At 39.8% G+C, this 26,551-nt stretch overlaps 1 protein-coding gene across 1 annotated transcript in view; it reads right to left on the bottom strand.

Annotated features, from left to right (window-relative positions):
* POLR3B (RNA polymerase III subunit B) overlaps window positions 1-25,581 on the bottom strand; it is a 74,797-nt gene extending 49,216 nt beyond the window's left edge. Inside the window, exons 1-13 of the mRNA XM_056481825.1 lie at window positions 25,486-25,581; window positions 24,010-24,042; window positions 23,429-23,485; window positions 23,280-23,344; window positions 22,840-22,915; window positions 19,677-19,777; window positions 17,384-17,475; window positions 16,615-16,732; window positions 15,476-15,584; window positions 8,521-8,643; window positions 7,611-7,727; window positions 6,982-7,116; window positions 1,862-2,023 (exon numbers count right to left, since the gene is read on the bottom strand). Coding sequence (XP_056337800.1) covers window positions 1,862-2,023; window positions 6,982-7,116; window positions 7,611-7,727; window positions 8,521-8,643; window positions 15,476-15,584; window positions 16,615-16,732; window positions 17,384-17,475; window positions 19,677-19,777; window positions 22,840-22,915; window positions 23,280-23,344; window positions 23,429-23,485; window positions 24,010-24,042; window positions 25,486-25,551 — 1,254 coding nt within the window. The 5' untranslated portion in view covers window positions 25,552-25,581. The remainder of the gene's footprint in view (window positions 1-1,861; window positions 2,024-6,981; window positions 7,117-7,610; window positions 7,728-8,520; window positions 8,644-15,475; window positions 15,585-16,614; window positions 16,733-17,383; window positions 17,476-19,676; window positions 19,778-22,839; window positions 22,916-23,279; window positions 23,345-23,428; window positions 23,486-24,009; window positions 24,043-25,485) is intronic.
* Window positions 25,582-26,551: the final 970 nt, after the last annotated feature.

The following is a 26,551-nucleotide window of genomic DNA, read 5'->3' as shown; positions in this document are numbered from 1 at the left end:
TCACACTAAAAGGTATTGCATCTGTAGGCTAAATAAGTATGTGGTTTCTTCTCTGCTGCCCAGAAGAGTAATCAAAAAGAGTGGGAAAAAGGGGAAGTAAAAATGCTGCCTGAAAATGTCATACAAAATATTCTTTTTGCTTTGGAAGGGACAGACTAGATCCTTCAGAAGTTGTCCACAAAAAAAGAAAACCAAAAGGGGTCAGGGCAGTTATGAGACCACACCCATTGAGAACATCCTACCGAGAACTCTTATGAAAGGGAAGTTGCCCCCTCAGTGGCTTCAGGTGATTCTTCAGATGCTAAAATGTCCATCAGGCTTGTGGCACTACTGCCTGCCCAACCTTCTCTTCTGGGGTTTTCCAGTGTAAGGAGAGGACCTGTTGCTAATCTCACTGAGCACCACTGTACAGCTGATGCAGTAGGGCTATGAATTCTTTTGCATGCTGCTGGTGTAATTATGAATCTGCTCAGTTATTTCACGCTCTTTGAGACTATCATTGAAGCATTCTGGTGAGATTGGAGATTGTCATTTCCAAGAATGATTTTTATGGTATTTGCTTAATCTCTTGAATGGTGAGCACTGGGCATTGTTCCTGAGAAATTATTTTTCAATGCTTAAGAGCAGATGGTGTTTAACTGCTTATGTGGCAATAAAAAAAAGTCCAAAGACAGAGGAAGAACGAAGACTTTACTGAATATGGACTGAATATTTGCAGATTTATCTCTGTCAGTCCAAATGGAAAAACTGGCACAAGCTAGAAGAAAGCACTAGCATTTAGAGAAACAAATCTGTCAATTGTTTTGGTTAGTGCACTGTAGAGATTTAACTACATTTGGGGCACTCATAAAATTAAACAGTGATAAGCCTTAACACTGGGCTTTGTAAGTTACAGACTGTTGGTGGTTTTGGATGCAATATGTGGAATTAATTTGTTTACAAGAACCAAAGAAAAACCTCAGTTTCATGCTAGGCAGAAAAGCCCTCTGAAGAGCACCAAAGATAAAAAATTAAGTTCCACAATTTTTACCAGCTCCTAAAATACTTAAGTCTAATCTAATTTCTTTTAAAAATCATGCATTTCAAAGTCTTTTACAAGCTACCAGCTGATTTCAGGAGCAATCTCACAAATTGCTCTTGCAGATGTGGGAGCTGAAAGAAAAAGTTAGTAGTAGTTATTATTGTTCTTGTCCACTGGCATGAACGAAAGTATTTGCTCCAGCAGAAGACAGAAACAGGCTAAAATCCAACCAAGACAAATATTTAAAGGGTAATTATCAGGGTTTTTTTTAATATTACAGCATGCAACAGATTTTCCTGTTAAATAGATCAGTACCATTAGCCTAGAAGTACTAACTCCTATGCTGCAAATTTGTTCATTCCAGCAACTTCAAAATAAAAAGGCACTGCCCTCAAAGAGCTCAAAGTTGAGACTGAGGGGATTTTTTTCCTGTTCATGATGTTTTCCTGCTGTTTTTCAAAAATCTTTTGTACAAATGATGTAACCTGACCCCGGCTAAATCCAGCTAATAAAAAACTACATAGTCAAGTAGAACCTAGAAGACAGTCAGTTGGATAAAGACAACCATGACCACTACTTTGAATTTGCCTGTTTCTACCATTCCTTCTCAAAAACTAAAACACCAGTTTGAAATAAAGATGCTTGATGATTACTGATGCTTCAGTGAATTCCAAACACCCTGCCCATGACAGAGTTTTACAACTTTAATCTATAAAAACCATAGATTTGCTTTTCAAACCAAAACCAGAAGATTGATCAAAAATAAATGTACGCATTTCCATCACTCACTGTGGTGGAAAAGCTTTGCCATTCTGCTAGAATGAGAACAGAACTACTTACTGTGGAGATGGCATTGACCATGCCGTTGGTGATCTGGTCCTGCCGCATGTGCTTCACCACGTCAAACTGAGCCGCGCGCTGCTTGGGGATGACCTGGTCTGCAATCTTTTTCAGCTCAGAGTTAAATTTTTTGAACAAATCTTCAAACAGAAGAGAAAGAAGCTGGAAATACAAAACAATGAAGGGAAAAATGACACTTTTTAAGTCTAGGAAATAGGGAAAGAGAGGGGAGATGTTTAATATTTCTACCTTTCTACTTCTTGTCAGCTAAAATACAACTTTTCTGTCTCACAAATGATAATTTTATCACAAGTTTTTTGCCTTGTTACAGTATTAGAGAACTTACTTCATAACAGAAATTAAGTAGAACTGTCTAAGTTGATGCACTTATCCCTTTTTGGTTTGCTTTAATCCTTCCTTCATAATATTTTAGCACAGCTGTGCTTCTCTACACTATCCAGCTATTTTCCCTAATCTGCTACATTACAATCCAGGTAGTTTATTTCTTCCTCCCTAAGGTTACAAACTCTTTTAAAGATTTAATACCCTAAACGTACAACCCTGAATTACACACAAGATTAGGAGGTTAAGACTGGTTTTTACCCTAATACATGTCTCATGTTTCTTAAGCAGCTTCCTTACTCGTACACACTTTTATCCTGCTACTTTCTGCCAATCACAATTTATGGAAAACCAATTATACCCACAAAAAGCTCACCTGGTTCAACATCTGTCACTGTTTTCTAGCACTGCTACTATCTAGAAAGTGCAATACTCTTCACATCTTTCCCTTAAAAAAACAAACCAATAACCCAAAATATCTACAGTTTAGGCAATAAAGCTATATAACTCAGATGAATAGGAAAAAACCCCAAACAAACAATGCAAAACCAACCAGCAATAGAACCATTCACAAGTGTTGCATTGTAAGACATTTAATTTCCTGTATAGGTACATTAATTACTTCTAGTTCTTAAAATAGCCATAAAAAGAAAAGGCTGCCAAAGTTTGTGATCTGACTTCTTCGGCTCTCCAATCTGCTTTGTTTCTGCAGTTTGCTCAGCCTCTCCATGTAACACCTCATGATACATTTTAAGTGTTAACAATGATCAGCTTTGTGAGCAAGCAGTGTAAACTCTAAAGCCTGGCACTCCTGTCCTGGGACTTGAGTCTACAACAGTTCCAAGTGTCAGAAGAAGCAAAAATGCACTGCTACCAGTGCCAGAAACAGTAGTTCCCAGTGTACAAAGCACTGTAGGGCTGAATAAGCTCTGTGTTCATCCATCACAAGCCAAGACATTCTGGAATAGTTTGTACCATGCAACTTTTGTATATACAAAATTAAACCGAATTTTAACTGCCTCCATGAGATCTAGTCCCCACCTTTCCTTACCTTCTGAAAACAAGAAAGCAAACCACACTCATTCTTCTGTCCCTGGGATGGGCTACTAGCTTTCATTTGCTTTTCTCTACCTACATGTTCCAGCTGGGCTGACCAAAGCACTTGGCAAATGACACTGTAAAGCTGGTGACAAAACACACTGCATGCTAACCTTTGACAAAAGTGGAATCCTACTGCCATCTGGACAGATAGGTTTTTTAGACTTGACCTTGGCATGAAGGGAAGGTGCTGTAGAACCTCTTTCCCTTCATGATGTTTGTAATACCATTAACAGTTGCAAATTATACTCCCTCACCATTGTCACAAGAAATCCGGTCAGCTGCAACTCAACCTACGACATCACAGTTAATTTAAATTAGATTTCCACTAGAAATAAAAGCAACTTCTATGAAGCATTGTATTAGGAAGGAGAAGCCACTGGAGTCCCCTAAAATAAGACTATGAGGGAAGAATTTCAGAAGTAGGGAAAAAGTAAGAGAAGGAAATGTGTCATTTTAAGATGGCTGATAGTCTTGTTAAATAAGAACTCTTTTGAAATTAACTACAGTAAACATTTGATCTCAATAGGTTTGAGCAGGATTGAAACATTTAACTAAACACTTAAAGAAATTACTCAGAACATAGTTTCATATTTGCTTTCTTGATCAAAAAAACAAGAATCTCGTAATTCCATATGTCAGGGGGATTATAAAGCCACATCACCCTTCCTCTTTTCTAACTAGTAAAGTCAGTTACACCCCAAGTACACCAACTTGTTACTGTTTGCCAGTCTGGAAAGCCTCATACTTTGCTAATTTCACTCACAGACTCTCTAAGAGCTCTGACTATCTGGCAAAGAAGAATCTCACAATAACCACATTATTTAGGTCAAGTGCAAGAGATTAAAGAAAAAGGATGGAATGCCACTGATAATATTCAATGGATTTCATAGTTAGTCCAGAGCCTTTCAGCCTTCTTCAGAAAGAAGCACTAAAGAGCAAATTATATTTAAGGAAAAAAAAATACTGACAGCTCATCAATTGATTTTCATTGAAAATCCTAAGAAAAATTAATAAAGAAGTTAAGCTGCTGAAATACAGTTTCAGCAATTAGCTTAATGTCAGAGAATTCTAATTAGGCGCCTTGAGATTGCTATTTAGCGTTTAAGCCTTTAGAGTGCCAAATTCTCCCTTTCACACAAACTGGTTGCAAAATTAAAGACATTAGGCAGCCTTAATTATATTATCAGAACAGCTGGGATTAGGCAATCTCTGAAGTCAAGGCGGTATTCTTTTGTCACAGGGTAGAAATCCCTTGCTTTCCAGGGTGCCGGATTTTGGTGCTGTTCCATATCTCACCCATACAAAGCAAGCTGCATTAGAAACAAAAAAAAAAATGAGGACAAAGAACAGAGTAATGCTTAGCAAATAATGAACACATTAAGGGAAGAGAAAAGGTAGGTGAAAAGATTAAGCCTGAAATCGGTAGGTTTTGCTAACACCTCAGCTGGCACCTGGCCTACCGAGCCTCTAGTGGCAGACAGACTAAGAGAAAGCTCTGTAAACCAGCTTGGCTAGTGGATACAACTCTGTTATCTAAAGATAAAGCACATTTCGTACTCCCTTGTCCCATGGGGTGTGAAATTAGCAGCTATTGTTTTCACACATTTTTATAAACACAATGCCATTTATGTCTTTACACTGTTTAGACCACTGTGTTTTTCTCCTCACATGGGAATCTTTTCTTTTTTATTTATTTATTCGGATTTTAAATCAACAGGATTTTTATTCCAGGAACATGCTGGCATTAAAAAAAACAAAAACAAAAACAAATCACTACCAACCATTTTATCCACACAAACTTTAGCTAAACACAAACATCTAGAAACTGGCAAAACTCTACACTATTTAGTCTGCAATCCAACAAAATTACTATTTCAGAAAAAAACTGGCAGAGGGGAATTCAACCATTCAGCTTGAAATGAGCATTTAAAATACCACATGAGAGAAAGAACTACTCTTAATCAAGTGTTAAAACTCCTGTAAATAGGTCTCCTTCATGAACAAAAAATATGCTTTGGTTATGATGATCTCTACATTTAAAATCTTTTCCCACATAATTTAAAACAACTTTGGTTGTTAACATCTCTGTGATCAGAGGCTTTTCTCTTACAGCTTGTAGAAAATTCTTTACCTGCTCTACTTTCTGCTTCTAAGCGTATTAGGAAAAAACAAACTACTCCTTCAATCCAGTGAAATAAGAACAATATGATGACAAATCAACAACTAATTTTACTGAACTACAGCAATATTACAGCAGAAACCAAAGAAACCCATCACATCTTAAAATACTAATCCCATTAGAATGTCACACTACTGTCCATTTACTAGTCCTTACACTTTAGAAAGATATTCTGCCTCAGCACCAGGGTAAAAATTTCATGAACAGTGAAATAATTTGAAGAAACAATTTTCTTATCCTAACAAGCTAAGGAGTTTTTTCATTGCTTTTTTCAGGGCTTTGAATGTGTTCAAGAGTGCCATCTTAGTTTCTTCAAAAAACTAGGAAGCAAAGCATGTTGTTTTTACTCTAAAATAATTGCACTGTGTTTGTGTGTCCACATGTGTGCATAGAGGGCAGGGCAGGGTGGAAAGGGGGAGTATGAGACAATATGCAAGAATATCTTAAAAAGTGTAATAAAATGAGAATTTCCACTGGATAGGAACAAAAAGGAACAAATATTGTTATGTGTGCAGAAACAGAAATCCCAATACAAACGCTGAGGACAGCAAAGGTGCAGTTTCTGCAATCCAGTGCATTTTGTGTACTTGTCTGAATTTCTGATGCATGATCAACAACCACAGGTGGTATCAACTACTGAAACTCCAACTTTCATTAGTACTCATCATAGCAAAGAAGTCCAATCCTAAAATAAACTGTTTAACCAAATAAGCACACAAGGCAAGGAAAAATTCATGCCATATTAACTAAGCAGCTCCTTCACCTGACAGGCAAATTCCTCCTGCATTAGGAGAATGCAGTTTGGCCAACAGCTGTGAATTGCCACCCTCTCTGCAAAATGATGGTACCAGCCAGACACCTCAAACCATTCCCTCCTTTACAGCCCTCTGATACTGCTTCTGTCTCCAGTGCCAAAATTCTGCAAGCAGAGAGCTCCACAAAATCCACTTTCATTAGTTGCTCAAGTTAACTTTGAACCACTATTTTGTTAATCCATGCTACTCTAGAGGCCAGAGAGGCAACTGACAACAAACAAGCAATCTTATGGGCACCAAATTATGGGAGGCTTGAGTAGCTGTTCTGTGAGCTGTTACACCAGCTGGGTTCTCCACAGTGGGACAGCCTGGACCTGACGTGCCTGCAGACACCTCCTTGGTCTGTATATTCCCTTACTCAGCTGCTTGGAGGGGAACATTGGGGGATGGCCCTTACTGCTGCCTTCTTGACACTAAACAGTGTTATGCCACAACCAGAAGTGATGCTGAATTTGCACTGCTCTGTCCTTTCATCTGGTACAAAGAGGCAATACAGCAGTGAAGATATAATGTATTAGTCTCAATCATGAAAGTAGATCTATGAGACAACACAGAAAAGCCCACAAAAATAAAATGAGAGGGAAAACACTTCAATTGACAAAACACGGATACTCCTTATTCTATAACTTTTAATAGGACAGTAACAAAACCCTGAAACACTTAGCTTGGAAGTAAAAACTCACCTGCCCTGCCAGCTCCAAACGTTTATTTCCATAATAGTCTCTGTCATCTACTTTATTTTCTCCTTGAGCCAAAATTACTCTGCGTACCATCACTGCTGTGTATATGCACTTAGCACGAAAATTGAATTCCTTCACCTGAAAAAAAAAACAAAAACCCAGAAAAACTAAACAAAACAAAAGCATACCAATGTTTCAGGATCAGATCCTTAGTTCTTACTCAGACAAACACATCCATTTAAATCACTGGTAATCTGGGCTGACTGAGTTACAAAAGGGATTTCAGCGCTTTACTTTCCTTAAAAACACAAAAAATATACACTGGTGACTTTGAAACAGAAAATGAAAGTAAATCAGAATAAAGGTATAGGTCATGAGATGAAAGTCCTGAATTAACACCTGTTACTGCCTGGCTATGCAGAAAAAAGTGCATAGTTTGATTAGTTCAATGGTACAGCATTTCACAAGGACTTCTTTTGACTCAATCCAAGTCTTCCCCTTTATTTTGAGCATGATTTACTTTATCTCAGATACAAAGCTATCAAAGACATTTTTCCCTGCCAACAAAGCTCACACCATAAACAGCCATACAAGCTTACTCCTCATTAAAAAGCCCCCAGAATGTTACATACAAGCACGTGGGTCAGAATGGTTGATGCCAGCAGCTCTCGGGCTTCTTCCATCTTTGTTTTCTTTGGGCCTCCCCACATCCTTTGCCTTCGTACTTTGTTTCCAATGTACTTCAATGCCTGTGAAGGAGGGAATTAACCTGAGTTAATTTGCTGAACTGTAACCTTTGCAAATATGCACACAGGTGGAGTTTTGTGTGTGTGCAATCTCACTAGCCATGGATGATACAAACACCAAACAAACTGAAAAAAAAATAAAAGATGGAAGTAATACCAAGAAAAAAATTCCTGAAAATTGATACAATTGACTATGCATAGGATGTATTTATCACAGCCTGATAACATTTGGAATGGAAAGTGGTGAAAATTCATGATTACTACGATACTAAAAGAAAGGATAAGGCAGAGATATAAAAAAGAGGATTCTATAAATTCCAAAGATATTCAGTTAATTTAATTAGACTTTTCACCTTCAGTTCTTTTGTGTACTTGCTAAATTTCATTCAGGTATTAAACCATGAGGTGGCACTCACGGTTTAGTATCCCCAAAAGCTACTGTGTGGCATCCATATCTGCCTCCAGCACTGTTTTGCAAAGGATTCTTACTGTCCTACCAGTTGTCAATCAATCTGCAGAATTCCTAGTTAGATGTCCTAATTTTATGGACATTAAAACACAACCCTGGGCTTCTGAAAACAAAGCATTGCTTGACTTTGATTTTTTTCTTGTCCAGTTAGATTATGAGAGCAAAGTCTCACATTTGACAAGTCCTGACCCTTCAAAAAACCTCAGCTTGAAATAAACCCCCAAAACAAACCTTAAACCACAAAGTCTATGTCCATTGCTGACACAGCAAAGTGGTCAAATCCACTGTCTTGATTTTTATGGTCTCTGGCCATGTGAAAAGACACACCTGCATCTGTGTAAAAATCTGAGCTTTTTGGCATTCTTCCAGACTAGGAGCAAATGCAGCCATCACATGTTCCTCTGTGCCAATCATCTGTACAATCTCCTGGTCACTCTCAACACCCATGGCCTAGGAAGAGAAGAAAAGACAGAAATAACACAGGCTTTATGTTAACTCACTGACATTTGCTTATGCTAATTTGGTATTGTTTGTCTGCATTACTACTAAGCAAGAGCTAGTCCTTCTCTAAGAAACTGTGCCATCTGGCACTGGCAGCACATATTCCAGCCATGGAAGAACGTTAAATGGAAATCTTGATAAGCAGCAGGAACACACACACTTTTTGCAGAGCTGTTTTGGGTTTTTTTATTTTCTTCACTGACAGGAGTTAAATTCTTTGGTTTTTTCCTTAAGAAAAAACCCCACAAAACTGAGTAAAAACAAATAAAAATGTTTAACAATCAAAACCAAGTTAGAATCTACAATAAAGAAAGGAAGATGAAATTTCTTAATGAAGTACTCAGAATCTCCTATCACAAGCAATTTTGCAAACTCAGTTGACTGTGATGTAGCTCATCATATTTGAAAAATATTTACAATTTACCCCCTTTTGCAGCTCTTTGCATTTAGAAATGACTTCACTGCACAATTCCACTTGAAAGACATTCTATTATTCCAGTGATCCATGGACACCTTGTTAGACTTTATGCCACGGAAAAAGCTTAATAAACTAAGAAAGCGCTTAACAGGTTTAGAAAAATCTCTCTATCAGTAAGTGTTTCAAGGTGGCAGCCAGCAGTGAAGGCTTTTGTGGATTCCAGATGGTGCTAAAGCTCCCCCCCTTCACACATTTGCCTGGAGCTCAGCCATATCAAGAAATGGAATAATCTCACTAAACCTCTTCTGGCTGAGTTATAATATGTTTCTCAGAACTTTGTGAGGAAGTTACGTTTGCATTCACATTATTCTCCAAAGTGCCTGCCACAAAGACCATTGTAAATAATGGCCTATGTAGACTCTACTATTCTGGTTCTCATTAAAAACTGGCAGTACCCCAGAAAGTCCCATTTTCCTCAAAAATGCAGAAATACCTTCCCTTCTTATTGCCTTCATGGAGTGTCACTTTGCTTAACACCTACCTAACGCCATTCCCTTGCAAAACTGTTACTCTAATTGTGAAGCATTCAGCTTATTTTTTTCTTTAATTCCTTTCTTTTTGAACAAAGAAGTGGTTGAAGTTCCTTTAAACTCAAACTCTGTCTTTTCACCTTGTGGTTTATTAGAAATTAAAAGCGCTGCAGAAGTATCACACACCCAGAACAGTGTGAGGACTTTCCTCTTTTAATGCAAAGCCCAGATCACAATTCTACAATCTCAGACAGACTTGAGTGCCAACTCAAGATACAGTTACTTCACCAGGTAAGAGTGTTTCATCATAGTTTGATCCCATTAACTAGTAACCCCTCTGATCTCAAGGCTCTTTTCAGAACCAGAAGTTGGCCATGGGATATTACTGTGGTTAAGATCTCTGTTTTTCAAATATTATTACACTTCCTCACCCTTTTAAATAAGGTCACACAGTAGTTAAAAAACCTCAGCAGAGAAGTCAACAAAATCCCTCCAGACCTGAGAGCCAGATTCACAAGATAAGTCTACAAAAGCATGAAAGCTTCACAACATTAAATTTCCATGTGTCTAGGATTTAATAGCTGACCAGCAAACCAGTTTAGGAACAACTATATTCATACAATTATTGCACTTAGTCTGGAAGTTTTCAGAAGAACAAAATTTTTGTGCCATTCTAGGCACATATAACACAAATACATTTATCTAAAGCATGTCAACTGCAAGCTGATATCACCCTATTTCTGTCCATCAGATTAATTCTAGGATGGCAATCAAATCTTAAGTGTCATATAAAAACTGGGAGGGTGGGGGGGAGAAGTCAATCTAAATTTTTATTACGTTTTTTCATCCATTAGAAACTGAAAGCCATAGCAAATTAAAGAGAGCTGATGATTTCTTCTGCCTTGATGAATTCTCTGATCAAAAGTGCAACAGGAAACAGATGAGAATAAGGCAGATCTTCATGTCTGCATAGATTTTTCTAGCTGGAGTTTGTAGCAGCAAAATCAACTGAGAATTCTAAATTTCTGAGTAGGAAAGGATGGGAACTGCCTCCAAACAATATATATTGTGTTGTTAAATATGTGCAAATTGAAGGAAATTAATTGATGAGTAATAACTAAAACTCAGGCAAATGACTGAAAAAGATGTACTAATGCAACAGCCTAAAAGTAAACCTATTTATTCTCCACTATACTCTCAACAATCCTGAGCAGAGTTGCATACAAATCCACAAATCCACCTACATGCAACACTGAAAGGACAAGCAGCAGGGCCATGTTGCTATCAGGAAGATTTGAAATCTTAACACTTTGGTTTCAGTAAATTTGGCCCTGATGTTACTCTTCCAAGAAAAACCAAACAAACAACTAAAAAACCAAACCAAAACAAGAACAGTACTGCAGAATTAGCCTGTATCATCATTAGGACAGTAACAAAATATTCCTCGGTTGTTGTTTCAGAAACACGAAGGACACACAATATAGGAATGAGCCCAATGCTTAAGACATTCATGGTCCTAGGACAAAGCTGAGGGAAAGGGAATTAACATAAAAGGAAAGCAGTAGACAAGATGTCTTGTTTCTTTTTGATTGGAAGGCAATGTCACAAAGGGATAATTTTATGGGGGAGGGGGCAAGGAGACATTGTAAAAGCATAATTTAACAGTGGCAGTGAAAGGATGAGGAAGGAGACAGTAGCAGGCTGTTGAAGTCCTCAGTTGAAGGCTAGCAGTCAATGGACAAAAAACAGACCAGGTAAAGCAAGCATTCAGAATACTGAGATCACCCTGAGCTCAAGTGGGAGAAAGTGGTCCAAGTGGGGTCAACCCCTTCCTAGGACTGGGGAGCTTCCCACTGCCCAAAAGTGTGTGTGTGTGTCCATCTTTATGTGCACACACACATGTACAGATGAGAACACGAGCTCTTCCTCCCCCAGCTCGTGTCTTAATGATGATGTCTGGGCGTTTCCATGGCACTTCCCTAGAATGTAGTTCTGCAGTCCATCAGGCCAAATTACAGCACAGAGACACACAGATGACTGGATTAAAAAGATGTCAGGGAAGTTCAAGGTTGACATCACAGACAGAATTGGTCTGGAGTTTTCATAATTCAAAAGATACGAGCTATGAAACAACAGCCATGGGAACCCATAATCCTGCAGATCCAGTCAGACCACCATCCAGCTGTTCCTCTAGAGCTGCACCTTAACAGCTCCAAGGCTAACTCAAGTCTGTGAAAATGAAACTCAACTTGTTGTTCAAATCTTTTGCTGCAGGTCCTAAAGGAGTTTTGTACAGCTCCCACATGACTAAAGATACTTCATCTAATGATTCAGGTCACAAAATTCAACTTTTAAGTCTCTGTAGGTTACTTATAATCCTCTTCCTTCCCTATCCAGTTTTGATACAGCATGCCACCTTCACTTACTTCAGCTGCCAGGGCTCACTCAAACCTACCAAATCAAGATCACAAACTCAAAAGAAAAACAGCCCTTACCTTTGAGCAGCTCTAACTTCCTGCAATGTACGGAGCTTCCTGCAAAAGCAGCAGCACCATCTTTCCTCCAGCTCGGATGGTTTACTCCTTCAATGCTCACTGCTACCTAAAACTGTCCAAGTCCCCCAGGTAAAGCATGTGTACCTGCTACTCTGACAAATTCAAAAGAGCACTGTGTTCACATAGTCCTATGAGATGTGCACAGCTGACACAGCTAAAACAAAGGGGTTGCAAGGGTGCTCAAGACACCCTAAACAACCCTGTGGTTGCATATGTATATAAACTAATGAAGAAGTGTTACAAAGCAAGCAGGAAGTAAATTAGCTGTGTTTGTTTCCCATTACAAAGCAGTTAACAGCCTTTTAAAAACTGCAACAAACAGCTGCAAAAAAAACTTCAGGGACAAGATTGTCTGCTTTATGCCGCTACTTCAAAAATAAAGTTGCATTTCCATATATAGGGACTGCACAAATGCTTCTGTCACTCATAAGAATAAAGGTTAGGGAAAACTGTTTAAGCTAGCACAGCTACAAAGCTTTAAGTCCCCCACATGCGAAGAGCAGATAACCCAAGTCTGCCCTAGAAGAGCATCAGGCACATGCCTTTTGTAGCCTATCAAATTTCTGTTAGTTATAGTCAATGTGTTTAATTTACAAAACCACAATTTACATGTGGTTGGCACAACTGGCTGTAAAACATTTGAGCATGCCCATCCCAAAGACCCCTGGATGGCAGAAAAAACAAAGCAACTGGACAAGGCTTCTGGCTTGCAGTTATGGAGGAGGATGAACTGAATGCAGATGCCTCCTCTAGGGTGACCCCACACAATCCAGTCCCTATCTATCCAGATCAAGGCACCTTTAGATCTACTCTATTTCCAAGGGTCCCCACAGCACAGGTGCCTGGACTTCATTCCTCAGCAAAAGCAAGGATGGAGAACACTGTGTTCAGATCTTCCCCCAGCACGTAGCTCAGTCCATGACTTTATACCTGAAACACAAGGGTGACCTTAGATTCTAGCCTAGGGAGCTCTAGGAATTTTAGGCCTCAGCTCTGTCAGTTGGTGGTGTCTGTAATGTTCTCTATTTCACAGTGCTTGCTTTTGACAAAGATGTCCACCTTACAGATGCAGTAGCTTTAAATACACATTATAGATCTGCAATAGTTGCTTTCTTTTCTGTAATGCTACAATGATTTTCTGCACCTGATCTATTTCTTAAGTCACACAGAATATCACGTCAATTAAAAATATTGGGACTAGAAAGACAATCCAAAATTGCTCACTGTCTCTCAGATAGTTCCTGACAAACTGCCCCCTCTAGCTGGCCAATGGACTGAAAGGCAGCCCTCTACCAATTACTATTTGTTTTCTTAATCAAAACACAAAGGTCCACAGAGGTGGAACTTGGTTGTAGCCTGGATGCTGGTCTGGGAGGAAATGCAGAGCTAAAGATTTTGCCATTGCTTCCTCATTTTAGTCTTTAATTAGAAATTATACACGTAGCTGTTTCTGTACAAGTTAAGGATTTAGAGGTAGTCAAAACTTCAGACATCAGATTGTCTATATAGTTTAATTTTGTCCCTTGCAGGTGTGGATCTCTACATCACAAGAAGCAGAACAGCTACTAGTAACAAGGAAGACACATGCTTCATGCCCAAGGCTTGGGTGTCAGCAGAAAGGAATTATTCTCCTTGCTTCTCCAACAAATCTCCTATGTATAATACTACTGTGTGAGAGAGCTGAAGTTAGACAGGCATCCCTGAGTTTGGGATTGTCCAGGCTGAGTGCTATTGCATTTGTAATCTTGCTTCTAGTAGTTAAATAGAACAAAGCAATAGCACATTACAGCAATGCCCAAGAAAGGAAAATCAGAGACTGCTTTCATTTCCAGCTGGAGACTCATCAGAAGTAGACAGAAGATCCCAGAAGTTCATACCATTAAAGGAAAAGTAAAAAAGATGACCACTCAGGAGAACTGCTGGAATGGAACATTCGGAATAGTTAAAGTGGGTGTAGCCAACTTGTTACTGTATTAAATCAATATAAATCATTGAAAAGCACTACAGCCAAGAGCTTCTAACAACTGTAAACCCTTATTCAATTAATAAATGAAAAATTAAGGACTATTATCTAAAATTCAAAAGATACTTATGAAGAAGGGGATAATTACAGCAAGTATTGTCAGAAGGTAATAAAATATTCAGTACAATTTTGCTTAGAAAAACAAGCCAACATCCATCTCCTCAGACAGGGCAGTTACTCTATGTGAGCAGGTATTTATCTGTACCAGCACAGAGTGACAAAATGTAATGAAAGTCTATAAGGTAGGGTGGAATCCAGCAGTTTGGTACTGCAGCAAATGGATTAAGAGCCACATGAGCACTTTCCTGCAACACAAGAGCTGTGAACTTAATCCTGGCACTTTTATGTGCATTTCTGTCCAGAAATACCTTCTCAAACTCCTTTAACCCTGGTCACTAAAAACAGATGATCTCCTCTCTTTTTGAAGAGACTTGCTTAATCAGAGGTAACAGAGGTTTACTTCTCAAGTCTAAATCCAGTAATTAAACTATTTTCTAGTACCAAGGCACGGTAAGCACTGCAGGAACACAGACAAACCCACAAATAACATCTGTGCTGTGGGCATGACCAGCTCAGATGCTGCAACCTCGTGCTGCCCTCTCCTGGCACATCATTTCCTGTGACCACCTCTCCGAACCTGCTGTGCTCTAACCCACTATAGAGAACACAGAAAGAGTTTTGTTTCTTTGTGCCCCCAGGAATGCAGCCCCATTTCCTCCTACACATGCAACGTACCAGGCTGTAAACCCTCAGGCAAAGCATTACAGGACAGGGAGGAGCTCCCAGCTGTTGGCAGGGCAGGTCCCAGCCTAAGACCTGGCCATGACCCACTGACTCCTCTAGCAGCTGGACAGAGCATGTCCACACACCACCTTTCCTGCTGAAGTCCATACATTTGATTCCACAGACAAAAAAACAGCAACAATGACCCTTAACATAACTTTTAACATAGCTCATAACAAACCAAAACTCTTCTGACCTGTAGTAACAGAGGCACCTCACAAGGCAGAGTAAGGGGGTGGCAGATGTTTGTCTTGGCTCAGCAATGCTCAGCTTGCAGAAGAATACAGTACTTATTCTCCTTTTTGCTGTACAATAAAGATGACTTCCCAAGGGAAAAAAAGCTTGCAGTTTCTAAGCCCTGCCAAGTCCTTCTGTACATATTAACATCAGAGCTACTGTCGATCTTCATTCTTGAGCTACAGCTCAGCATTTTTCCCCTTTGTTTTTTTTTCCAAACAAACAGCTGTGTTACCTTAAATATGATAGCAATAGGAATATCTTCTGACAGAGTGTTGTGCCTCAGGTAAAATCTTCCTTGTTTCACAACCATATTTGTTCTGCTCTTCTTCTCATGAGTGGAACTGAAGTTAAAATAAAAATAATACTATGTCCAACAGAGCGTTTGCACAGACTCCTAAAATCTTCTGTACAGAACTAAGCAAGCTTGAACAATCTTTAAGCTGAATTAATCCCAGTTCCTCCTCTTTTAAAAATTACATCAAACCAGTCAGGGATCACCCTGTAACTTCAAGGTAATAGGGTATTATCACCTGTGCTGTGGACTATTTGGAATATTTGACTTAAGCAAGTAGAAGTCTGTACTTTTAAAAATCATCTTTACCTGCTTTGATAATCAGTTTTGATGTAACCATCAAGATCAAACTGTGAACAAGCACTGCAGCAACAGTGGTAAAAACATAACAGTACTTGGTGGTACATTAGCCTCATCCAATCTTACTGGGAGACAGCAGAGTAGCTAGAAGTAACTGAGAAGAAAAAAATCCAGCCCTCACACTGGACAGTGACAAGCACCATAGAACACCATAGAACAGACCAGAATGCAGCTTGAAAAACAAAAAACAACCAACCAAAGGCCAAACAAAATAGAAACAAAACTTGATGGAGGAAAGGCCAAATTTAGACTACTTTGCCATTTTAAGTAATTTGTGTTGTACAAAAGTATTTGTTTCCTCTTCAGCTGCCTTTGCCTTTAAAAGCTTTCTGCCAATTTTACATAGAAAGGCAGACAGAAAGTTACATCAAATTTCCACTGTAGTAACTTCATGTTGCTTGCTGCAAAATGAGACCAAACACCATCAATAAGGAAGTGCACTTTGTTACATTAAAAATTAGAACTTGCTTTTCCTAATCTGGGATGAACCCTGAAACACACGAGCAACTCTCCCCTATTTTTTTGGAAATACTATATTATTTAGGGATTGAAGTTTTAGCATACAAAATCATAGTAGCAAGTCAGGAGCATTGGATGTCTACAGCTTTTTCTGGTTAAACTATACAAGGAAGAAACCTCCACAGCTATTTCAAGGACAACAATGAAGTTCTAAAGCTTTAGGTTTATCTCCTTTATGTAATGGTAGGAATTTACCATACCTGGTAACAGAAGCGCCAACTGTGCCTTTTCTATCAGCTTCAACAATTATTCTGTTTTTGGATAACTGCTCTTGAATAAGAATGACTTTCTCTACACCTTTAACAATGAAATAGCCACCTAGTTAACAGAAAAAAATATTGTGCATGTCAGTACCCTTGCACCTTACTTGCCTCCTCCAGTATGCCTTTGAATATAAATTACTAGAAAGTAAACCATAAGTACACAATGAGAGAGCAAATTCTCCCTTAAAAGAGTAATGAACAAACTTGACAGATAAAAACCTAAGAAGTTGCTTGTTATAACCCTCCACCTCATCTCTACATATCAAATAATACCATGTAATATGTAGCACTTCATTCTTGCTTTACAAAAGGCAATGACAAATGAGAGTTCCCACTCTGGAGGACATCATATTCCACTCATTCCTAATCTGTTTAATTTTCAATAAATTAACTCCACCTTTTTTTTTCATATAACACATCACAGCACAACACTATATACAAAATTAAAAATAAAATATTCGAAATTTTGGTGTGGTTTTTTGGGGTTTTTTTTGTGGTTGAAAACTTTGTCTGCAAATACCAATTATTCATGTTCTCAACCAAAAAGCCTGACAATTTCTTTTAGTTGCAAGCACACACTTGAGAAGTTTCCACAAAGACTTAATGGTGGCAGGAAACATATAAAAGGAGTATTTCTTTGCTAAAAAATATTCAAAACTCAAAGCACAGATGGGGGAAAAAAAAAAGAACATGAGTGAAAATGTACCTGGATCTAAGGGACACTCATTTAGTTTGGCAAATTCTGCTGGAGTTTTCCCAGTAAGTACACAATTGGAGCTACGCAGCATTATAGGCATTCTGCAAGAAAACAAGTTACAATTTTAATTCAGACTCAGACAGAAAAATATCAATAGTCAAACTCAGAACAAAAACCATGCTGAAAAAATGGGAGATACACATTTAAGGTAATCAGAACTCCTGCCCGCTGTAACCAACAGGTTTTTACTTAAGCTCACCTTATTTCACAGAACCTGTAGTTGAAAAGAGACCTGAAACTGACACCTACAAGCAGGAACCACAGACTTTCTATTTCATTCTTATGCAGCTACTCAGGCATTGTGACAAGCAGGGTCACCGTGGCCAATGACAATTAGTGCAAAGACACCTGGTCCCAAAACACTCTGCAGAGAAGAACGTGCCCCTGCAGATCCAGCGTTAGCAGTTTTTATTAGATAAAGTTAGGTCATATCTCATTTCCCACACGTGAATGACACCTTCTGGCTGCAGAGAGATAGTGCCTCTAACTCATAACCTAAGCATGAAGTGTCCCCAGTAGTAGCTCTGATTTCTCTGGTGTCCTAGCAGAGAAGCCTGCAAGCAAGAATTTTGTGAAGCAACATGTGATGGAAAGATATTCCAAGAAATCAGAAACAAATTCAATGCTTAGGGGAGTAAATAAAAGAGAAACTAAAGATTCACAGAGTGCATAGGAGGCAAAACTTCTTCACCATGAGGATGCTCAAACAGTGGAAAAGCTGCACAGGGAAGCTGGGCAGTGTCCTTTTACAGGGACAGAACCTGACAGGATGAAGCACTGAGCAACCTGTTTGATCACAGAGCTGTCCCATTTTGAGCAGGAGGCAGTACTAGAGGCTCAGCAGGAGATTGCACTCTTTCAACCTGAATTATTCTATCACCCCATGATAAAGCACGGAATGCTCACTTTCAATTTGGCTTACTCAACAACTAACCAGCAATGACTTTGCAGTTATTCTTGAAAAGTGTACTTTTATAATCAGCTTCACAATGTATCTTTTCACTCTCAGATTTTTCATAAAAACTTTGGAAAGAGAGCAGAGTTTACTTCCAAAGAGAAAGCTGTATTTTGCAAAAGGTAAAAAGAGTTTACCACTACATCTACCAAAAGACCTCCATGCCCTTTAGCCTCTTCTATAAAAAGTTGACTTTTGATCCAGCTTACAGAATTTCACTCGATGGACAGCCTTTGTAAGAACTGTGTTCCAAGCATTTTCCAAAACACACATTGACAAAAATTATTCATGAGTTCTACTACACAAATATTGTCAACCTCTGAGATTTTTCATTCAAATTTACTTCAATAAAAAACAACATTAGGCTATACTTCTTGAATTCAAATCTTATAAATTGTTTTAATTTCTTTGTTGTTTTCATGTTCTTATATCTTAAAAGAAAACTGATGAACTCAAATTCTGTATTTCTGCATATTAAAAATCTTGTCACTATATTTCACTGAGAAAGTGCTTCCTAGAATTAAGAAGCTTCACATGACAAGCAAAATATTTTATCACACACAATATAAGCTTAATGCATTGGCTGTTTATATCAGAAACAGGAAGCAGTTGGCATCAGGTAAAAGGGGGTAATCAAATACCATTACTGAAAACTCCAGTGAAACATCTGTGCCAGTCCAAACTGCATGTCAAACAAGTGCATTGGCCAAAGGAAACAAGTATAATACTAGGGAAAGATGAAGAAAACTATTTCCCATGGAAATAATAACTGGATATTAACAGTTTTTAACAACAAAAAACTTTTTGCATGTATACCCTTAAAGCCAGTCCAATAACATAACTTAAGCAATTTAAAATGAAAGCTTAACTTGTGCAGCAGAACTAATGCTTGCATTACTAGTTTTATCATCTCCCTTCCACAGATGCTACTCTACATATTATGCATGAAAGACTGAGTAACTTAGCTGAAAAGTAAATATGCTTGATTTCATTTTACAATAATGCAACTTGCAGCTCCAGGCATGCATTTTCCTCTGTGGTTTTATATAAACAGAATCAGAGAAAACACTCATCCTTATATCCATCCTTCTTTGGAAGGAAACATTATCGGAAGCTTTTGCAAACAAGATCTTAGACCCTGAAAACCCTGCTTATGAAGATTTGCCTGCTCATGGTTTCTTTTAACAAGGAAGCAAGGTTGGCCTACATCTGTTTTGCAGTACAAACTCTTCCTGACATGGCAGCAAACAAAAACTGAGAGCAGAAGTTCAGCAGGTGGTGTCTCACCTGCCAATGGGTAAGGCATTGCGGATGATCCTCTGGCTGCCTCGGGTATATTCAATATCCACGGTAATCGGCGCAGAGTAGGTCATGTCCCTCAGGCGGCACTGCAAGGACAACAGGCACACGGTCAGGAGCTCACTTCAAGATGAAGAATCTCTCTTAAAAGCCTGCATTTGCCCTGTCCTGTAAATCCTCACAAAGAAATCAAGCAAAGTAAAGCTTCAGCAAGATCTTTGTGATACCTGAACATTTGACAAATTCTCCTGTTTAAAACAAAATCCAAGAAAATCCAAACACAATTATTCTGATTTTTCAAAAGCAGCCAGCAGATCTGTGCCTTCAGAAGGCAGCACTGCAGAGCATCACTTCTAAACTCTCTAATTAAACAAACAGGTCTAATCAGCAGAGCTGGCACAAAGGCCACAGTGAGTCTGAGCAGTGCTCAGCTCAGGGACATTTCTGTACATAGACTCTCAACAGCTGAAGACTTGTGCTGCCATATGAAGTCTGACAGAATGGAAAGACACAAGATTGAGAGAGACACCATGCTACCTTATTAGCAGAATAAGCAACTTCACTGTATGGTACCATTTCTAAAGATGACTCATGGAAGGCTCACTACAGAATTGCTTCCTGCCAAGATTCCCACAATTTGTTTGCAAATTCCCTGGAGACCAAGAGAAACAGAGTGAATATATCTAGGGCATTAGATATCTGAAGGCTCAATCATTTCTAAGCCAATCTTTCTGGTCTGCTCTCCCCAGCCCCACTCTAAGATGTTGCCAGCCCTTAAGGTATTGTCTCTTCATGCAAGACAGGCCTTACTGCCCCTGCTGAACACAGCAGAGCAAGTCACAGCAGGTCATTCGTGGCCTTACTGAGCATGCTTCACCTTTCAGCTCCAGAATTACAGGTTTAACAGTTGTCACACTCACACATTTATGATTCTGCAGTCTTTCAGTGTATTGATTATGGACTAATAAAAGGAAATTGAGAATGTGCTGTGTATTGAAGACGCCCTATGGAAAAATACACCTCAAGAATCATCACAAACTGGATGCTTTTCCTCCCCACACTACAAAGCAAACCTCTTCTCCAGTAATAAAATACTGATATACACCAGCAGCTTTCAGCCATACCTTGCAGGAAACTAGGTGCCATTCTGCTCCCAGCAACTACATCCAACTTAAAAGTAACTGAGAATACTTCCATATTCTAATTATTTTAAATTCATCTGTATGAATATTCCATGAATAGTCCCATAAGGACTGGAGAAAAAAGAGAGTTAGGCTCTTTAGTACTATTTGGGGGAAAAATACCTTGGAATTCTGTGTGTGTGCTACTTTAACACAAGACGCAGATATAAAATCCAAATCACAGTGTAATATTACAGCATGTGTATTTTTATATCACCTTCCTTGAGGTAACTTCTTACTACAGAAACCTGAAAGTAAAAGGCATGACTAGATATACACTCAGACCCTCATAAAAATTTAGTAATTTTAGGTGGTTTTGGGAATGAATTTTATAAGCCTTCGACAGAGAAATATAACAGCAGACTCCTAACTATACAATCCTTTTTTTCTTAAGGCACCCAGGCTTGACCTGAGCAGCATCCTATGTGTGGCCTCCATGTGTGTACAGCACATTGAAAATAAAGAGGAATTATGAACTAGCATTAAGCATCAATGAGAATGCATTTGAGATACAAGAGTATCTTATTCTAAACTCAAGGTAAATATGCTCTATAAGCATTTATTTTGCCTTCTTCTGCATATACAGCCACTTTAGTTATAAAGTATGCAAGCCTATTAATACCTGAATTCTTGAATACAAGTAGTTGGCCACAAGCAATTTTTTTGCACGCAATCTCACTCATATGACAGAAATCTTTCCTGTTGCATTTTGTGCACATTCACATCTACTGATTTAATGTTAGCTGCACATTTGTGAGATGCAGCAACTCTCATGTATGACATCTGGCTGAGTTACTGGCTTTATTTCAAAGCTTCATCGAACCAAATGAGATTTGAGCCAGGTCACTGGAGTCAGAGAGTGGCTACACTCAAGTGGCAGCCACTGAACATCTATTTTTTACAGAATTCCTCCAAAGCATAGAATGATGTCAAGATAGTCTAGATTAGATGACAAAAAAAGACATTTCAACTTTGAGTATCAAGTGGATACAGTAAAGAAAAAAGCATCTGATATGTGAACTGAGTTATGAGGTTGACAATGGGCTGTATGCAGGTAAATGAGAACAAATTCCAAACTCAGTGTGCCCCTCAGAGGCCAAAAAGAAAGTGGTCACTACCTCTGTCACAATGGTATAAATCTCAAAGCACAGCAGCAGGAGAGAAATAATGTGCTCCAGTCCACTTTGAAGAGAACTGAATGGCTCTAGTTACATGAAAACAATCCTAAAAAGTTCAAAGCTTCTATTAGCTCATGGCTTTTTCATACATACAGAAGCTACCTTATAACGTGTTGATCAAAACCAAGAGACTTTCTGATTCCAGTCACAGCAGCATGTCCTCCAACAAGCATCTTTATTCCAGAAGCACACAATCCATTTGTTAACCTACATGCCTACAGCACTACAATGAAATTAAATATACTTCTCAGAAGGCTGATGTTCTTCTGCAGCTTCTTGTAATTTTAACTATTTCCATCTGTTTCTGCCTAAAGTTTCCGTGTTTGCTTTCTGAATCAGACTTTAAAAATATGAGCAAAAAAATCAGACACAAGTTCCCAAAGACTGGAAGGGAAACAGAGACTGAAGTGACCTATGGTGCAGACAGTAGCAAGGCTAATATTAAAAAGAAGTTAATAAAAATATCAAAGAACCCTACACTATATATACACATGAGGACTTTAGCTCTCTCATAAGGAGAGCCACATGATTAAGTCAGAGAAGTACTTCCACTACTTTCATGGAAACACACTCAAATTCAGCTAACGCAAAACACTGAATACAGAAAAAAAAAATGAAAATAAAATTAAAAATCTTTATTCCATGATGTTTAAATCTCTGGGGCTTCTTTTTACAGAGACAGTGGAATGCATTGCACTACCTAACGTAACATGTACTCAAATTACATGCAGCTATTATCCAAGACATTCCCAAGATAAAAAAAAACAACAAGACAGATGCAAACATTAATACCTCATGAGGTGATACAGGTCGTGTCACATTGAAGCTTTCTTCCACATCTGGAGTACCCACATAGATATTGAGGTACCTGTAATACAGTTTCAAAATAAGCAACAAGGCAAATATTTTTCAGGCAACCTGATGGAAGCAAAATTTTACACACACTTAAAAATGAAATTACTTTGATGAATACAAGTTGGGAAGAATCATTGCTCATTATTAATCAAAGCAACTCACTGTATTTGAGTTGGGGTCAAATTAGTTAAAATTTACCCTGTGGGTGCAGTAAACCTTTAAATTTTCCATCTTTCACTGTAGAGTAAGAGATAAGTCATGGAAAACACCCTCTTGATTTATACCTACACAAGTGCTTATAAACATTTCACAGCTGATAACAAACCTATGAGACAGTACTCATGCTGCTACTGATATGGAAATCATCTCATGCTTACTTCAGGTACCACATTGGGTCGGCATCACTTGTCACTTTTTCGTTGGCCTTCATGATTTTCTTGATCTGGAGGAGAAAAAGAAAAAAATGGAACCATGGCCTTTTCTGAGGACTAAGAGCCACTCTCCCCCCTTCCCCAGGAAAGCCTACCTCAACATTGATGAAATAGTTGAATGAGTCTATGTGCTGCTTCACCAGGCCTTTCACCTGAAAAAAACATGCACATAGCAAATAAAATCAGCTTCAATAACATTAATCACACAAGGTGGAAATTAAGATATAAGCACTTATAACTAGTTTTGGATAACTGTACTAAATTCTTTCAGCTGACAAACTTCTGAGAAGTGGCTGGATGCTCACTCTGGTTCTACACTACATTTCCAAGTTTACATCAGAGCTGTCATATGAAGAGCATGGATAGGGTCTCTGAGAGCCAGTAAAACAGGACAATAATCTGGAAGCACTGCATATATCCAGTATGGACTGAGAATAACCACACCAAAATGCAAACCTCTAAGAGGATGTGTCCAGAATAAAAATCTGCAGATTAATCAAGAAAACCATCTATGGAACAAGTCTATTGATAACTACAAGGAACTAAAAATAAAAGGCAAAATCCAGAGGAAAGTGAGGACAGGTATTCTGGGAAACAGTAAAAGCTAAGGGAAGGGAATATAAAACTAGAAAGGGGATGAAGTATTCATACCATGAAATGAGTGTGTAGCACTAACCTTCAGAAATGCTGGAAGAAGTCTCCATTTTTCCTGAAAAGAAAAAACAGTTTGAAACATCTTTCCAAGAGTAGCCAAATATCTAACATGCCTGAGTCTTTTTTGTCTTCATGTCTTATTGTTATTGTTGTATTTTGAACAGTAGCATTATTTAAAATCAGATCCATTTATAGGGAGAAAAAAGAGACTGTCTAAAGCCAACAGAGATGGATAAAAGTTATGTGGATCATCTCAATAAACCATATGTGCAGTATTTACTCAGGATGCAATGGCACACTATGTGAAAATATATTTCTCTTAGAAAATTCCTTAACACCATGTCCTCATTTAGGATCAACTAACATTTTTCAGTTTTGTTCTGTTAACACTGTAAATTATTTTCATAGAAACTGAAGAGTTCCTACAGCTTCTACTTTACAAAATATATGCAAGAACCTCAGCCCTGGGAGCAACACTTGTAGACACAAGTTTCTGTAACATTTATCAGGACCCTAAATCCTACAAAGAATTAGCAAAAGTACTAACAATTGCTAAATACATCAAGGTTCCCAGAAACTTTCCCCAATTTCTAATCTTCAGTGATCACAGGGAACATCTCTTTACATCAACCCCACTTTCTCCCACAAGGCAGTGCAAAAGCTTGCATGTATCTTTGGCTGGAGACAAAATCTCTTTACTCAGGAGGAGTGTTCCCAGCCCTCACAGGCTTCTCCACCTACTACCATTTAAAAATACTACAAAATTAATAATAAAAAAAAAATCTATATAAAATTGTTAGCTTTCTTATATCCACAGAAATGCTGATGGTGCTCTTGGCTTTCAGCCTTCACTGCTGTTGTTTGTTAATCTACTAATCCTGCTTGTGATCCCAATTTAACATCTAATAATGGCAAAGCTAATGCAGTAAAAAGAGAAAGATGCAGTATGGTGCAGCTTGTACTACTGGTCCCTTGTAGTTTATATGCAGTAGCGTTTACGGTCTGGAAAGCTGAAGAGCAGTTGATTGAAATGTTTTGCCTTAAAAAAGAGGTTTAATCTGTTAAATAGCAATGCAGTTAAACTGATGGCCTAGTGATGAGACCAATGATTTAAATCTTAAGTATTTCAAGTCCGGGCTGGAAGGGGCACTGGTCAGCCTGGTTAGCGGGAGGAGTCCCTGCCATGGCACGGGGATGGAAGGACAGCAGCTGTGAGGTCCCCGCCACCCCAGACCGCTCAGCGACTGCGTGCGGACCACAGGTCGGGCAGAGACTGGGGACAGGGCGGTACCTCAGCAGGCCGAACCCGGGCTCATGAGGGGCAGCTCGGACCAGACAAACCCCCCACACTCACACCCGAGCGGCGCAGCACGGGCAGGGGGGACTGCACGTGTGCGCCCGCAGGCGACTCCTTCCACCCCGGCCCAGCCCAGCCCGGTCCGGCCGCGCTCCGGGAGAGCCCGAGGCGCCCCGGCCGCTCGCCCCTTGCCCCGCTGACCTCCACCGTGTTCACCGGGGCCGCCGCCTGCTCCGGGGTGAGCGCGCCCAGACCCAGCGCCTCCATCGCCACCGCGCACCGCGGCGCTGCAGCACTGCGCGTCCCCCGCGCTCCGGCGCGCCGCCCGAAGGTTCCGGCCCCGCGCGGCCCGGGGCCTGCAGCCCGGCCCTCACGGTGTCCTCCAGCCTGGCTATCCCAGTGTCCCGCAGCCCGGCCCCACGGTGTCCTACAGCCTGGCTATCCCAGTGTCCCACAGTTCATCCCTCACGGTATCCTACAGCCTAGCTATCCCAGTGCCCTGCAGCCCGGCCCTCACGGTGTCCTACAGCCTGGCTATCCCAGTGTCCCGCAGTTCATCCCTCACGGTATCCTACAGCCTAGCTATCCCAGTGCCCTGCAGCCCGGCCCTCACGGTGTCCTACAGCCTGGCTATCCCAGTGCCCCGCAGCCCGCCCCTCACGGTGTCCTACAGCCTGGCTATCCCAGTGCCCTGCAGCCCGGCCCCCACGGTGTCCTACAGCCTGGCTATCCCAGTGCCCCGCAGCCCGCCCCTCACGGTGCCCCGTCCTGAGGGTCCCCCCTGAATCCCCGAGCCGGTCACCGCCCCCCGCCGCCGCAGCCGGGGAGCGGCAGGGACACGGAGCATTTGGGCTTTAAACGGCTTTCCTGCAGTTTTTAGCACGTAAAACAAAGAGGAATATCAGCTTTTAGCGTTATTAATTCTAATTATTATCATTGAATGCTGTAGCTGAATCACCTACAAATTTATTTGTGCTGCTTTACAGAGACACCAAAATCGCAGTTAAGTGGGGAGCTACTCATCTGCCCCGGTTCAAGATGAAACAAGAAGCACTAGTGATCGTGGCAGGTTCCTGTGGCAGTAAGCTTTTGAGATATATATATGTAAATGCAATAATTGGTAAGTAAGTTCTAAAAGCAGAGTGTGAAAACAGTACAGACACGCCGCTCTGGCTCAGGTTCCACAGGAGGAACATTCACGGGTTGGGTTGGGCTCCACCCATCCTGGGCACTGAGGCCCCTACCCTGAAGAGGAGTAACAGTTCAG

Source organism: Oenanthe melanoleuca, chromosome 1A, assembly GCF_029582105.1.
Source record: "Oenanthe melanoleuca isolate GR-GAL-2019-014 chromosome 1A, OMel1.0, whole genome shotgun sequence".
NCBI classification, from domain to species: Eukaryota; Metazoa; Chordata; class Aves; order Passeriformes; family Muscicapidae; genus Oenanthe; species Oenanthe melanoleuca.
The sequence above is the reverse complement of the archived record's forward strand: the minus strand, read 5'-3'. Positions and strand labels throughout refer to the sequence as shown.